The sequence below is a fragment of the Phalacrocorax aristotelis genome, chromosome 6, assembly GCF_949628215.1.
Source record: "Phalacrocorax aristotelis chromosome 6, bGulAri2.1, whole genome shotgun sequence".
NCBI classification, from domain to species: Eukaryota; Metazoa; Chordata; class Aves; order Suliformes; family Phalacrocoracidae; genus Phalacrocorax; species Phalacrocorax aristotelis.
In genome coordinates this window covers 21,584,895-21,598,538 of record NC_134281.1, presented here as the reverse complement: position 1 = coordinate 21,598,538, position 13,644 = coordinate 21,584,895, and the positions used below count along the sequence as shown (strand labels likewise).

The window sequence follows — 13,644 nt, the reverse complement described above, 5'->3', positions numbered from 1 at the left end:
TTAACACCACCATGGACAAATCAAACCTGGTACGTTCCTACCTTGCTCTGTCCCATTAACACAAACTTTGAGGTTGACGTAGGCACAGGCTGGACCAACACACTGACACAAACCACCTCGGACGAGTGTAATTTCTAGCTCCGATCCCTTCAGCTGGAAGAGGAGGCATATTATGATTATTTAGATATTGTTTTATTTTAAAAGTGCAACAAAATATTTTCCTTAAATAAACAACATTAAGATCTTGTCTTAGTATAATAAGCACAACTTACAATAAAACTGCAACTTCTACAACATCTTCCTTCAGAGACAGAGCACTTCAAATATTAATTTGTCTTTAATATATGTTAAAGACCTAGCACTATTTAAATACATAAGAAAAACAGAGTGGCATAAAAGTCTGATCTTCACAAGTGATGAGCAGTGGTGACAGTCTCCCAAAATATAATCCAAAAGTGAATATACTTAAGAATGACTCTTCCAGAGGTAAATTCAGAGTATGTGAAGACAGGACTCTGCTCTCAGTCACTGTCTGGAGAAGCCTTCATCTGTCTCCAAGGGGCTACTGAGAACAGCCCGGGAGGTGGCTGCCTCGGTATCACGTCTGCCTTGGCGAATATCCTCCCATCAGCAATTACTGAACCAATTAAAACTTCAAACACCCCAACAAGAAATGAAACAAGCATCTTTCTTTGCAAATGAGGGACAGGATGAAGAGATTTGAGAATCTGTAGCAATACTACAGAAACAGACTTAGCTTTAAGACTGTGCTTTTTCAAGCATGGGTCTCTTCCTGAACTAAGTGCAGGCTGGAATTACTCCTGTACCTACACCAATTTTCATGAGAATCATACTTTGAAAGATGTCTTAATTAAACTTTTTATTATACAAACATCATACAGAAATCACTTATATGAACAACTGGCACTAAGTGGCCATTTAAGCCCCTTTTTTGGTAAGTTTAGAGACAGTCTTTGGTAAGAGTCCAAAGGGTGAACAGACAAACTTGGAAGTGCCACCCTGCTGAGCTCCTATTACAAAGTATGGAAAGACACTTACAGAGCAGCAGATCTCATTTTGTGTTTATCCAATTCTACCAGCAATTAAAAATTCTTTTTTCAAGTAGCTGCTTTTCCTTCCCAGTATTTTCTGAGCAACTGCTGGGTTTTTTTTGTTGTCTCTCAGAGCAAGTCTTTGGGAGAAGAGTTCATAATAAAAGCCTTGTATCAAAAATTGATCCAGGATAATTTCACAGAGGTACTGAGCCTGAATATCATCAAAATACTTGTAGAAAAGACTAATTGCATTTCATTTTCATCCCAGCCTTCACATACATTCAACATCATGCAGTTCTGTTATTCCTTTTAATATCTCCCAGAAATTTGGTGCAATGATCCCACCGCAGTTGACTTAACTTATGAACTCATGTGTGGAATTACACACATCATTCTTTTAACTTGCACCTGCTTTTATATCTGAAAAAAATCTATATAATTGTCTATACCATCACCACTGTGAAGCATTTTCCATGTCAATGTGACTTATCAACCCCCACCGACAGAAGACAGCTGATGCGTAATTCAATATGAATTGACACCTTGAGTCTTTATGCCTGAAACTGCTAGTACAAAATGCAATGCAGTTATGACTAATAAAGGCAACTGACCATAGCCACATCTGCTGCACCAAGCTACAAATTCATTGCACACAGCTGCAGCTACCCTCAACTCTCCACAAAGGGCCAAAATTCTACACTGAAAGGATTTCTATAGAAGGGCTTTTTAATTTCAGATATTTTTATTCACTGCTGTTAATGTGACAAGTGAGTTGCAGCAGAACACAGAGTACAGAGGCAAACATCTGCCCTAAGCAATCCATCCCCGCAGTCCCAGGAAGCACAACTTCCCAGGAAGACTTCACAGTCTGTAACCTCTGTTTTAAAGTCTGTGACTAACAATTCAGAGGCACAGCAAGTTTGTAAGCACAGTAACACCTATCTACATGTGCAGAAGGCAACCCACATGGCAAAGACCACAGATTAACTCAGCAGAGAGGTATTTCATAATGACAGAGACTCCTTAAAGTAACATAACAAACAACTCTGCATTTCCTTACAAAGTTTTTCTTTGCCTCCCTTTACCATACATAAACCATACAGCTCTGGTACACAGAGCTTGCAATAACTCCCTGCTGATGTTTTTGTTTGAAAAAAACTCCACGCCCAAGTTCTTAAGCTGACAGGTAGGCACTCTCAGCTGTATGACCATTACAAGATTATTTCATTTCTATAAACTTAGTCATCAATTGCAATAGCCACACAGAACTATCATATATAGTCTTATCTCAGCTCTAATTTTTTAGGTTTACAGTCTGAAATCCAACATTTGTGCAAATGCATAGCCACAGCCTATCTCCGGTTGCACACTAGCTCATCATTTCCAAAACGGAACAGATGTCTGGTTTTGCTGACATCTAGACAAAAGCTCTCAATTGTACCCATAATAACCAGCACCTTCTGTCAGAGCAAGATTTCATCTTTATGTAGGCAGCATTATTTAAAACTAATCCAACAGACTCATCTTTCAGCTTTCCAGTCATAGAATGGGTTGGGTTGGAAGGGACATTAAAGATCATCTAGTCAATGTTTTCCTTCAATAGAATCTGCTAAATGAAGATTTAGAAAACAGAGAAATAATAGTGGGAGGAACCACACCTGCACAGGCATGAAAGTTTCACAGAAAGCCACAGCAACCAACATTAAAGCTAATTTACTGGCAATTTCAGAGGTAGGCATTCAGGCAAGTGTTTCCCAACCCTATACATTTTTTCCAGCCACTTTTACATTCTAATTCAGATTTGATGTTGACTTAATATCAAACTGTCCATCAGCAGTATCCCAGTCAAATAAGTACCTAGAAGAAATAGCAGAATATTTTCACCCGTTTCTCAACCATAACATGCTCTACTTTTAGAGTGGTTTTCCCTCTATTTGTCACTGGATTAAACTAACAGTTTTGAAAAAGGCCAAACAGAACTTTGTTTCAAATGTGTACAACTTCAGATGTGTAATTAGTAAGTATAAAGTATTTCCTTACACATACTGGTATTAAGATGGATAAAACATGCGCTTGCCTTTCAGCTATTCTCAGACTCCAAGGCATTCTGTAAATCAAGTTTCAAGTCTGATATATCATAGGTTCTTGTCTTTCTGATCTATCATGACATTTAGATTGAAGTTTATTTAATCCAAAATTCTGCAAGGAATGCCTTTTGAATGTAGTAAGTTTGAATAAAACCATGGCAAAAGTTATTCTTAAAACATGTCAGAAGAAACAGTCAGAGAAAACAAAGGAACTCTTTCAGCAGTGGATTTGAACTAATAAGCCCATCTGCGAAACTGCTTTGTTACAAAAGACTGAACTTCAGCAATCCAGGGGAAAAAAGCAAGCATCCTCAAACATAAGTTGGTCTTAAGCCAGAAGGCAAAATTTAGCCTCAAAGGAAACATTTCTAACAGAAAAGCATATTAACTTAAAGGTATCAGAGCAACAATATTTCTGCTGTCTAAACAATGCACAAATAACTGAGTGTACTAAGCTTATACAAATGACTACCTAAAATATTTATTTTGGTACCTGAGCAGCTTCGTTTTCAAAAATATGACACATACAGAGCCCAACTATTTTCTTTTTTAAACCAAAAATACTAATACGGACATTTATAATTATGAAACAATATCCACTATATCCCACAAATAAATATCGACATACAATTTTTCTGTAATTGAAGTGCTTTGTTCAGTTAAAAGCGGATAACAAAATACCCTAGGCATTCAATGCTTTTTTTCTCCTTACTTGGGTTGTTTCCTGGATAAGAACTTCTTTTGAGGTAGGGACCGGGTAAGGTTTCAGGGCAGCCTTTATTGTAGCAAAAATGAAATCCATATGTTCCTTAATAACAGTATCCAGGTAGTCACCTTCTAGATGTGATCTGTAGTACACAGTAATCTCATCTGTAGGAACCAGATTGCGCTGTAGGGCACACCAAACATACTATTAATGACAGCAAGATGACTTTCACATATACAAACTAAAAGAAGGATACTTGTTAAAGTATCTTAGAAAGAGGTTTACCAGACATTTTTTTAAAGTTTCCACAAAAGATTTAGAATAAAACAATTCTTCTGTCAGAAGGGCAAGAAAGAGGTTTGGAATAGGATGTTTTTCTTCAAAAGATAATGACCAAATAATGTACCTTACTCAAAATGTCTCAGTTCACTGAGGGGCAGGCAGAGTTGGTAAATGAATTTGGAAGCGAAAGACTACCAAATTTATTAAAAAGCTTTTCTTGTTGCACAAGAACCTTACTAGCATTTACACATCCTGTTAGCCTGAAATTAAACCCTCGGTGCTCTATTGAACAATTGCGCAGTCAGTGACATTTTCTTAACGCCCAACAGTCTCCAATAATTTTGGGATTGTTTTGGAAGGTGATGACCAGGCTTTTAAGTTTTCATGCTATTTCTGCCACATCTCGCATTATGACATACATTTCAGAAAAAAAGCAATTAATTTGAATGGTACGCTTATTAAAGCTGAATTAGAGCAAAGTTCTGCTTCAGTAAGAAAATGTTTTCAAGCAAAAAAAATATACCAGCATCACGAAAACTTTACTTCTAAAATCTGCTAAAATAAAAATAGTGACTGCCTTAATGCCAGTAACAGTTACTGTGGATCTGGAATCTGTGGTTTTTAATATGTGTACACTTTTATAACAGGAGTGGGAATGAAAGAATGACAGAATAAATGCACATTAGCATCATGTTTATTATTAGGCAAGATTAAGTATTTTGAAATTCATTGAAGTGAAAAGAAATTATGGCCTTATACCCCTACAGAAGTAAATTTAAATCATCCAGTAACTTATGAGACTTTTCATTACCTCATTCCTTCCTGGTTTTATTTTATACAGATATAAATCTGTATAGGTTTTATATCTCTATACCTATCTGTATATATACACACACAAACACAAAGTTATAAAGTTATATATAGAAATAAAGTTATATACAAATAAAATTATATAATTTTTTTAATATATATATAAAAACTATTTTGGTACAAATTTGTCATTTTTCAGTCTTACACTGAAAATTCATGCGGTCTTAACTGTACAGATATCTCTTCCCAAAAACATGTCCCATGAAAATTTTCTCTACACATCATTTAGAGCTTCCACAAGATTTCTTTAGGTGTAAGTCTAAAAAAGATACAAATTCTAGTGCATTGCCACCAAGTTAGTCAAGAAGGAAAACCCTACATATATCGTAGAACAGCATGTTACACATTTGCAATGCGTATGTCCATGACGGGACAGGAGATAATTTAGTTTTGTGGAGTTTTTTTAAACTTGCAGGTTCTGAAACCTTTAGAATTCTTTTTACCAATTTAAATATTACTTAATGTCCCCTGCAGATTAAATGCTTTTTTGACTAATCACCTCCATGGTGACTATGCCTTCTTGGCACAAAATGGAGATGAGTACAGCTCATTCTGGATTAGTATTGTAGAGAGAAGGAAGTTATATTGGTTCAAGGTGCTTTAATCTAAGTTCAGACAGCATCATTTGTATACGTGATGAGAACAATTTAGAGCAAAATCATTAATGTATGTATACAAATTGGTGCTTGAAATGCCTCCTGCAATTTGCCAAGACATGAGTTTCTTTTAGTAGTCCTGGGCTCATATGTCTTGGCTCTGACCATCCCAGCTGAGGGGACATAATACTTGTCAGGATGCAGGCAGGCCTGAGAGCTGCTTAACCGGGACTGAACAACTGCTACATGGCTGAAGACAGAAAACAAGGGGGCTCAGTAAAACTGGATAAATTAGTTAATTCACTACGAATGATGTATAGCAAGCTCATTGTTCAACTCTAACTACTTAGTAACATGGAAATTCAAAATGAAAATAATTATTTGTAATCATTTATGTCTGATCAGAAAGCTATATTAGGAGTAAAAGATACAGAGCTTCATATTTAATTAAAAAAGTCAGTTTCTGCTGCATATTGCCCAAAGATTACTTAAAAGTAAAATAAAATGTCTTGTTCCAAACCATTGCTTCCTAACCTTTTTGCGAAGCTTCTGGATGCGATTAATCACTTCCCGGGCAACTCCTTCATCCACCATGGACTGGTCTGGGGTAACATCTAGCAGAACTAAAACCTGAGGTGATGCACAGAAGACAGTCGAATAGGTAAAAAACTTGAAAGAAGCTAGTATTAACTCACTCAGAGGTTCAGGTATGTTTTTATAGAGCTCCCCACTTACAAAATACCTTGTTGAAGAGAGTACTTTAACATCTCCAAAATTCAGAAGACAGGCCTCTGAAATTTACTTAACTAACTGAACTAACAAAACCATCCCAGCTTTCACCTCACCTTTTTCGTATTAGTTCTAGAGGAACTCTTTCCTTAATTAAAAATAATTTAAAAAAAGAAATAACCAGTAAAATACCTGAGCATCGGAATGTGCCTCAAACTGGGCAGATCCTCCTGCAATCTGATCAAAGGTATACATGAGACGAAGATCTTCCCCGTGGAGTTCATGTCCTTCTACAACAATGGTGCCTGCAGAATTGGCAGATGACAAGAATCTCTTACAATCAGAGTGAAAAAAAATTTCAAAAAGCTTAAGACAAGTATCAATATTCTAATACCTGAAACGCAACATATTTACAATACGTTGAAACAGCAGCTAAGCACTAGTAAGAAACACTGAATTATCCCACATTCAGATTCTTCATACAAGCACTTTGCCAGGCAGCAGGACTCACTCAAACGCAGACGCTTCAGCAACTGTTGTGTACCATTTGAATGAAACAGAATAAACTTAAAAATAACCTGTACACTCAACTAAATCAAAATTTACATTCAAGCAGTTAACTGAACAGAGACAGCTGGAAACTTCACACCCACCAGTAAATCCAGAATTGAAGCAATGCTTTTAAACTATTGCACATATACTCAGTTCAAATTTGATTCAGTCTTACGGAACAGTTTACTCTCTATTTCATTTTGGCCTTACAATAGCATTTAAACAGGAGAACAGCATAAGATTAGTATACATGGCAACTTCTAATCTACTCTCAGCAATATAATAAAAACAACCTTCCTCCTATTCTCATTAAACTGGGAAGTAAGCCTTAAGTTTCCCTAAGCCCACAGAAGGATACTGCATCTGTTCTCCTGCAAATGCCTGATTAACATACACCAATCAAAAGCAATTGCTTAATTTTTTTCTGATGGGCTAAAGGATTTAGGATCTTTTTTCTGGTCAATGTTGCCATTATTCAGTGGTTTGTACCACTACATACCTGTCTCCTGGAATTCCTCCAGCTGCTCACTCTTCAGCTCTTTGATTGCAGCCATGACAGGCTTAAATGCACCTTTCAAACGCTTCCCAAGCACCATGTGATCAGGTTCTGCTCTCAGCCGGACCCCGTATTTATCTTTATTAGTAGATAATGTCACTTGACGTACATTAAGCTCCTATATAAATACACCAAGAGGAAAAAATGAAGCTAAAGAACAGACATCTCTGACAACTGTGGAAAGGGGACAAAACCAGGGGCCACAGTACTAGCTAAGTCATAAGTTTCAAGGTGCAAATTTTTCATATGGTTATCTCTAAGAACTAAGTAATTTGCCAACACTGCAAGAGCAAATAAACCCAACCAATGCTGAAACTACCCTTCAGCAGAAGATCCTATCCTCCTCTTCAGCACTGAGGTAGACATTTCTCTGTTATTAATAGACACCAGTCAGCGCTGAACTTAAACCTTCCTCAATATAGTGCTTTGGCTTCCTGGGCTGCATCAAAAGAAGCATGGCCAGCAGGTTGAGGGAGGTGATTCTGCCCCTCTAACTCCGATTTGGTGAGACCCAACCTGGAGTCCTGTGTCCAGCTCTGGAGCCCTCAGCACAAGAAGGACATGGAACTGTTGGAGCGGGTCCAGGGGAGGGTCACAAAAATGATCCAAGGGATGGAGCACCTCTCCTATGAAGAAAGTCTGAGAGAGTTGGGGTTGTTCAGCCTGGAGAAGAGAAGGCTGGTGGGGGACGTTATTGTGGCCTTCCAGTACTTAAAGGGGGACTATAGGAAGGATGGGGCAATCTCTTTAGCAAGGCCTGTTGTGACAGCACAAGGGGTCATGGTTTTAAACTAAAGGAGGATAGATGTAGACTGGATAGAAGGAAAAATTTTTTACGTTGAGGGTGGTGAAACACTGGAACAGGTTGCCCAGAGAGGTTGTGGAGGTCCCATCCCTAGAAACATTCAAGGTCAGGTTGGACGGGGCTCTGAGCAACCTGATCTAGTTGAAGATGTCCCTGCTCACTGCAGGGGGTTTGGACTAAATGGCCTTTAAAGGTCCCTTCCAACCCAAATCATTCTATGATTCTACAACTTCAAATATTTCTTAATTTCATCTTCTCAATAAATCAAAATTAGCTCCTTAAGACATCTTTCAAGTCTCAAGCACAGAAACTGATGCAACAACTCCTTCCCATCGCCAGTAGGGAGACCTCTACATTCAGGCATTCATATGTACAAGGGCCTTTAGTGGTGGCATGTGCCTGACATGATCAGATTGACTGGTAACCCAAACTGCCCAGTTCTCAGAACAGGAAAAAGTAAAATGCCAGTGCTGTACTTCAGCTGGGCTGGGGTCTCTAAGTGAACATCATAAAAAGGAAAAGCATTATTGATTATGTAATACTGTAAGAAACAAAATACCGAAGGACCACACACTGCCACAGTTCAGGTGTCAGTTAATGCAGCCCATTCACGGACTCAGTCTACTATACTAATTAACATGTTAACATTATGAAATACTAGTAGTCCTTAGATTTGGTGAAGGAGAAGTCAATTTTCTCTGTTTTATTATAGCCATAACATGGGGGTGGTGGTGGTTGAAGGGTATATAAAGGTTGGATGCAAGCAAGATTCTGATTGTGGTTAGAGTAAAATTTACTCAGATAAAACCGTTCACTGGAAATAGTTAGGAAGAAAAGTCCTGAACTAGGCTTGTAAAAGGCCTCAAATACTAATGCATAAAATGCAACTGTGTTCAGTTGCTAAAAGCCTTCTGAATTTATTTCACTTTGTGAGCTTGGCCATTTTTGCATGACAACTCTATACTCTGGACAGTTCTAATATTAAAATCCATTTATTTAAATGATTTGCTATGTTATGATAACAGAGTCAGACTACAGATCAAAGACTGCAGCTACTTCTGAGAAAGCGATGAATGAAATTTTTGAACAATTGACAAGTGTCAATTCAAATTCTTTTGTCAGCAGCTACGTGAAATCAAATGGTGTAATTTTTCTTATAGGTTACCTCTGGCACCTGCAAATTTACTAGAAACACGCTTCTGACAATAACTAAAGGTTCTACAGCTCTGAATATGTAGGAGGTTGGTGAACAAAGCTGTAAATACAGCCCAAGTAATACTACCCAGTTTGCCTGCATTCATTGACCGCTATAGCTCTGAACCATCCAAGCAAACAACTAGATTGATTGCTATGCAATACAATAAAACACCTATTAAGCTCCAGCATCAGCTTGTTGATTTTTAAGATATATAATAAAAATAGGGCAATAGACAGGGTTTTGTATTTGTGCTTGCATAAAGATATTTTAGTTCATTGAAACTCATCTCCAAGCCATACCTTAAGTTTGTTTGTGGTAGCAAATGTATATAAATTAAAGCATAGTCCTGTACACTCCAATTATGTAATAGTTTATAAAACTGTTAGGTTCCTTTGTTACCTTTTACTAACTGTAGAAGTTGACAACAGATTTTGTCAGCTATCGTTTTGGAAATAATTTGTGTAAGCAAACCTCATCTCCCTTAAAATTGGATTCTGTAAAATCCACAAATCCAGCTGTCAGATCAAGAAAATGTGATAGACACTAACCTAAATCTCAAAATTCTGCTATTGAAAAGATCCAGGTATTGAAATGATTAACAATAATAGCAATTCTGAAGTGAAGCATCATAACTGCCAATTCTAAGAGGAATAATCAATAAGCTAATGTGACAGAAAAGCCTTACAATCCCACTTGCAAGTCAATTAAGATTTTTTAATTAAAATTCCTTTAGTGCACAATTCTTACGAATTTAAGTGCCACAGTAGCTAAAAGCAAGAAGCATACAACACTGATCTAGAAGTCTTGTGTATTGAGGCATGACTCCCTTAGCCAGTGCTCTTAAGTTGCCCCCAGCAGAAGTTTTAGAAGCCTTCCTTAGATATATATTTAGGCTTGGGGAAAGATGGTATTGCTGGAGTAACACATAAGTAGAAGTTTAAGAGGTCCTCCACTGCTTCAGTCATCTCTTGAATTCTTTGACTTGCATGACTGCTGTCACCAAGACAAGCGAGGTGAATTGGTCTCGCTTGGGTAGATGCAGATTTTCATTCCCTTTGTCAAGGCAAAACGGCTGATCTTGACAATGACAACTTGAACTAAGAAAGTTCCATCACATTTTAAGCATGTGACGAGATTTTCTGTTACAGAGCCCTCTGAAGATACCTTATTGAAAGGAAGAAAGAATCCTTAACCTACCAAGGACAGGGGTATTATATGGGGCATGATATTTCTGGATAGAGAGGAAAGAAGTAAAATTCCTTAGATACTGTATTGCCAGTGGTTATTATAATAGCAAAAGACCTTATCTCACTTATCTTTGAAGACCCATTTCACTGGCTATAGAGAATGCAAAATGTTACAAACTCTTACGGAAGAAAAAATGCCATGAAATGTAAAGCATCATAACCTTATGCTTCATGTACTACCAGCATGCCTTAGTACACCCATTGGAACTGACTCTGTCATGAATGTATATAAATTGATCTGGAAAGTGACAGACTGACAAATGAAAGATTCCCAGAAGGTCAAAGGTCAATTATTAGTAGAAATACATTTTATTCAATAATCCAGAGGCCATTAAACAGAAACACAAACTAAAGACAGATTGCTGAACCCACCAGCCCTATATCAGCTCTAAGTAGTACAAAGGTCCTAAGGTGATACAACATGGTAAGAATTTCCTGAAGACAGAAATGAGACAAAGTTCCTCTGCAATGTCAGATTCAAAGCTTCAGCGCTGTGGATAGAGCTGAAGGAAAGGAACTGCTCTGAAATGTGGAGAATCCCTGCGTTCCTCACCCAGTTAGTGTACTTGGACATATAGAAGCCCTACACTAATATGACAGTAGCTTTGGAAGTACACTGGAGGTGAAAGGGGACAAAGAATTAAGTTGTAACAGTCGTTACAACAGACTCTTGTAACAGGACATCAGAATTCAGAGGATAATGAAAAGTACACCCTACAGCTCACCTTTCCAGATGTGAAGGTATCACAGGAGGGAAGGGAAGAAGTCTTTTATAAGCTGTGCAGATCTACAACTACATTGCTGCTCAAACTTTTTTCTTCTGCTTTTCACTCATTTAAACAGAGATTGTTTCAAATGAGTAAATTTCAGAGGGCAAAACACAAAGGCTATGCTTGTGGTTCACAGGCATTCAGAAACAGTATTAAGATTTCTGCGTGATATCTCTTGCAATAGTAAAGGAAGTTGATACTTTGCGGGGTTATTAATTTTTATATTACATTGTACTTAACTTCTCCAACAAGGACCTTGCATTGAGGCTAGAACCCCTTCCTCAAAAACCTTTTTATCAGGAGGTCTTGAATGGGAAGGATCATCTGAACAACTACGTAGGTGATTTTGTCTTGCAAGACTACTCCTTCAGTTCTCACCCAAGAGAAAAGCTGGTGTGTATTCTGCCTCGTTGAATTAAGAGTCACACATAAATACAACAACGTTACATAAGGGAAGGATGCAAGTAAAAATCCAGACAGATTAATACACAGAAATTGTTGTCATGAAGTAATCCCCAATTTATATTCAAGTCTAATGTATGCATTCTGCCCAATATCAATACCACATCAGTTCCTTTAGAATTCTGCTGTCTTAGCGAAGAGCTGCTCTTCAAATGCAATTTTTTCCTCCCCAAAACATATACAGTTACAAAGATGAAGTCACGGCATATCTCCCAGGCAACACAATGGAACATCTGGGTGAAAAGGGATCATCCATCCCAACAAGAGACTACCGCAGCAAGAGCAAATTAAGACTGTTCAGAAAGAACGGCATTGCTTAACCAGTCTTCCTTTTTCTCTCACTGCCTTCCAGAGTGGGTCTGAAAGGCCTCCAGTCTTACAGCAGAGATGTTATTACTTTTAAGTCCCTGTTCAGCAAAGCAATTGCAAAGCCCTATGGCTGCTAACACCGAGAAATTACACATACCATAGCTCATGATATCGAACATGTGATCACAACAGATTTAAGTGGTAAGAACCACTGGTTTGCAAGATGTTTTGAAGGTCCCAACACCTGGAAAAAAGTTCAAAGGCATACTGGCACAGTAGCATTTTTTATTCTTTTTGAACCGAAACATCATGGCTCATCAAAATTCATCCCTGTAGCTGAAACACTCTTCCTTCTCACAATTCCCTCTTACTGTTTGATTTCTCTTGTACATCACAGATGTGAAAGAAGATGCATATAAAGTCTATTTGTAATGAAATGTAATTGAACATAAAGACTAAAAAAAGCCCTCTCTACAGTCTTTTAAGCAATCAAAAAGTAACAGGCTTTGTGCCTTCACTACAACTTCTGAAATGCAGCACTGAAGTTCAAAAAATTTACTTATAGTATAAACATATAAGTAAGTGAAGTTTATAAACAAACTTTTTCATTTCACTTCTTAAAATACTACGGATTTTTAACATGACTGACTAAGATCAGAAAGTGCAGACAGTTTCTGGAGGTTACACTCAAAAAACCAAGAAGGGTTACTTTTCTTTTGAATGACAGGGCTTTTATCCAAAGATTTAGAAGTAGAGCAGGCTGCATTTCTCTAAAGGACATTAAGAGAGTATTGCAGTGGCATACAGGAGCAGATGAGTGTAAAAATTGTACAGACCATCTTATTTTGCATTTTGTATCCTAAAGAACATTCTGCAAAAAAATCTTGACTGGTGCCCTATTCTCCATGGAACTCCTCTCCCTCAACCATTCCACTCACTGTCAAACTGTTTATAATGCCCTTTAACTGACGGAGATCACAAGTTTTGCAGCCCATCGTGTAGTTGAATATTGTCTTATTTTCATTCAGAAAATGTTTTTTCCATTCACTGATCAAGAAAAAGAGCATTTCATTAAAGAAGTCTGAGTTGGTCAGTTTCAGCAACTGTTTCTCAATACTACAACTGACTGCCTAAGCACCATCACCCATTTACCTTCATTTTTGTACACAGTACCCAGTGATATCCCCTTTCATTACAGTTCTTTTTTAAAGTAGTTTTACCTAGCAAGTTAGTTTTATCATCAACATGGAAGGTTAGGGTTTTGTTTGTTTAGGTAACTGACATACACAATCAAGTTAAGCAGAATATTAATTATGTTCTTACCTCAAGTATGTACTTCTCTAAAGATCTGACATTTTCCAGAGCCTCTGGATCCTGATGGATAACAACTACTTCCTTCAAAGGATACTGAGAAGAAGGG

The 13,644-nt window shown here is 37.5% G+C and overlaps 1 protein-coding gene across 5 annotated transcripts in view; it reads right to left on the bottom strand.

Annotated features, from left to right (window-relative positions):
• The window catches only part of IARS1 (isoleucyl-tRNA synthetase 1), a 116,933-nt gene that overhangs the window by 12,165 nt on the left and 91,124 nt on the right, over window positions 1-13,644 (bottom strand). For 3 of the 5 annotated variants that reach the window (XM_075096592.1, XM_075096591.1, XM_075096594.1), the window contains exons 25-30: window positions 13,548-13,631; window positions 7,377-7,551; window positions 6,518-6,630; window positions 6,131-6,226; window positions 3,855-4,031; window positions 42-153 (exon numbers count right to left, since the gene is read on the bottom strand). In XM_075096592.1, coding sequence (XP_074952693.1) covers window positions 42-153; window positions 3,855-4,031; window positions 6,131-6,226; window positions 6,518-6,630; window positions 7,377-7,551; window positions 13,548-13,631 — 757 coding nt within the window. Of the gene's footprint in view, window positions 1-41; window positions 154-3,854; window positions 4,032-6,130; window positions 6,232-6,517; window positions 6,631-7,376; window positions 7,552-13,547; window positions 13,632-13,644 lie in introns of all 5 variants that reach the window. The other 2 variants (XM_075096590.1, XM_075096595.1) reach the window with 1 other exon arrangement.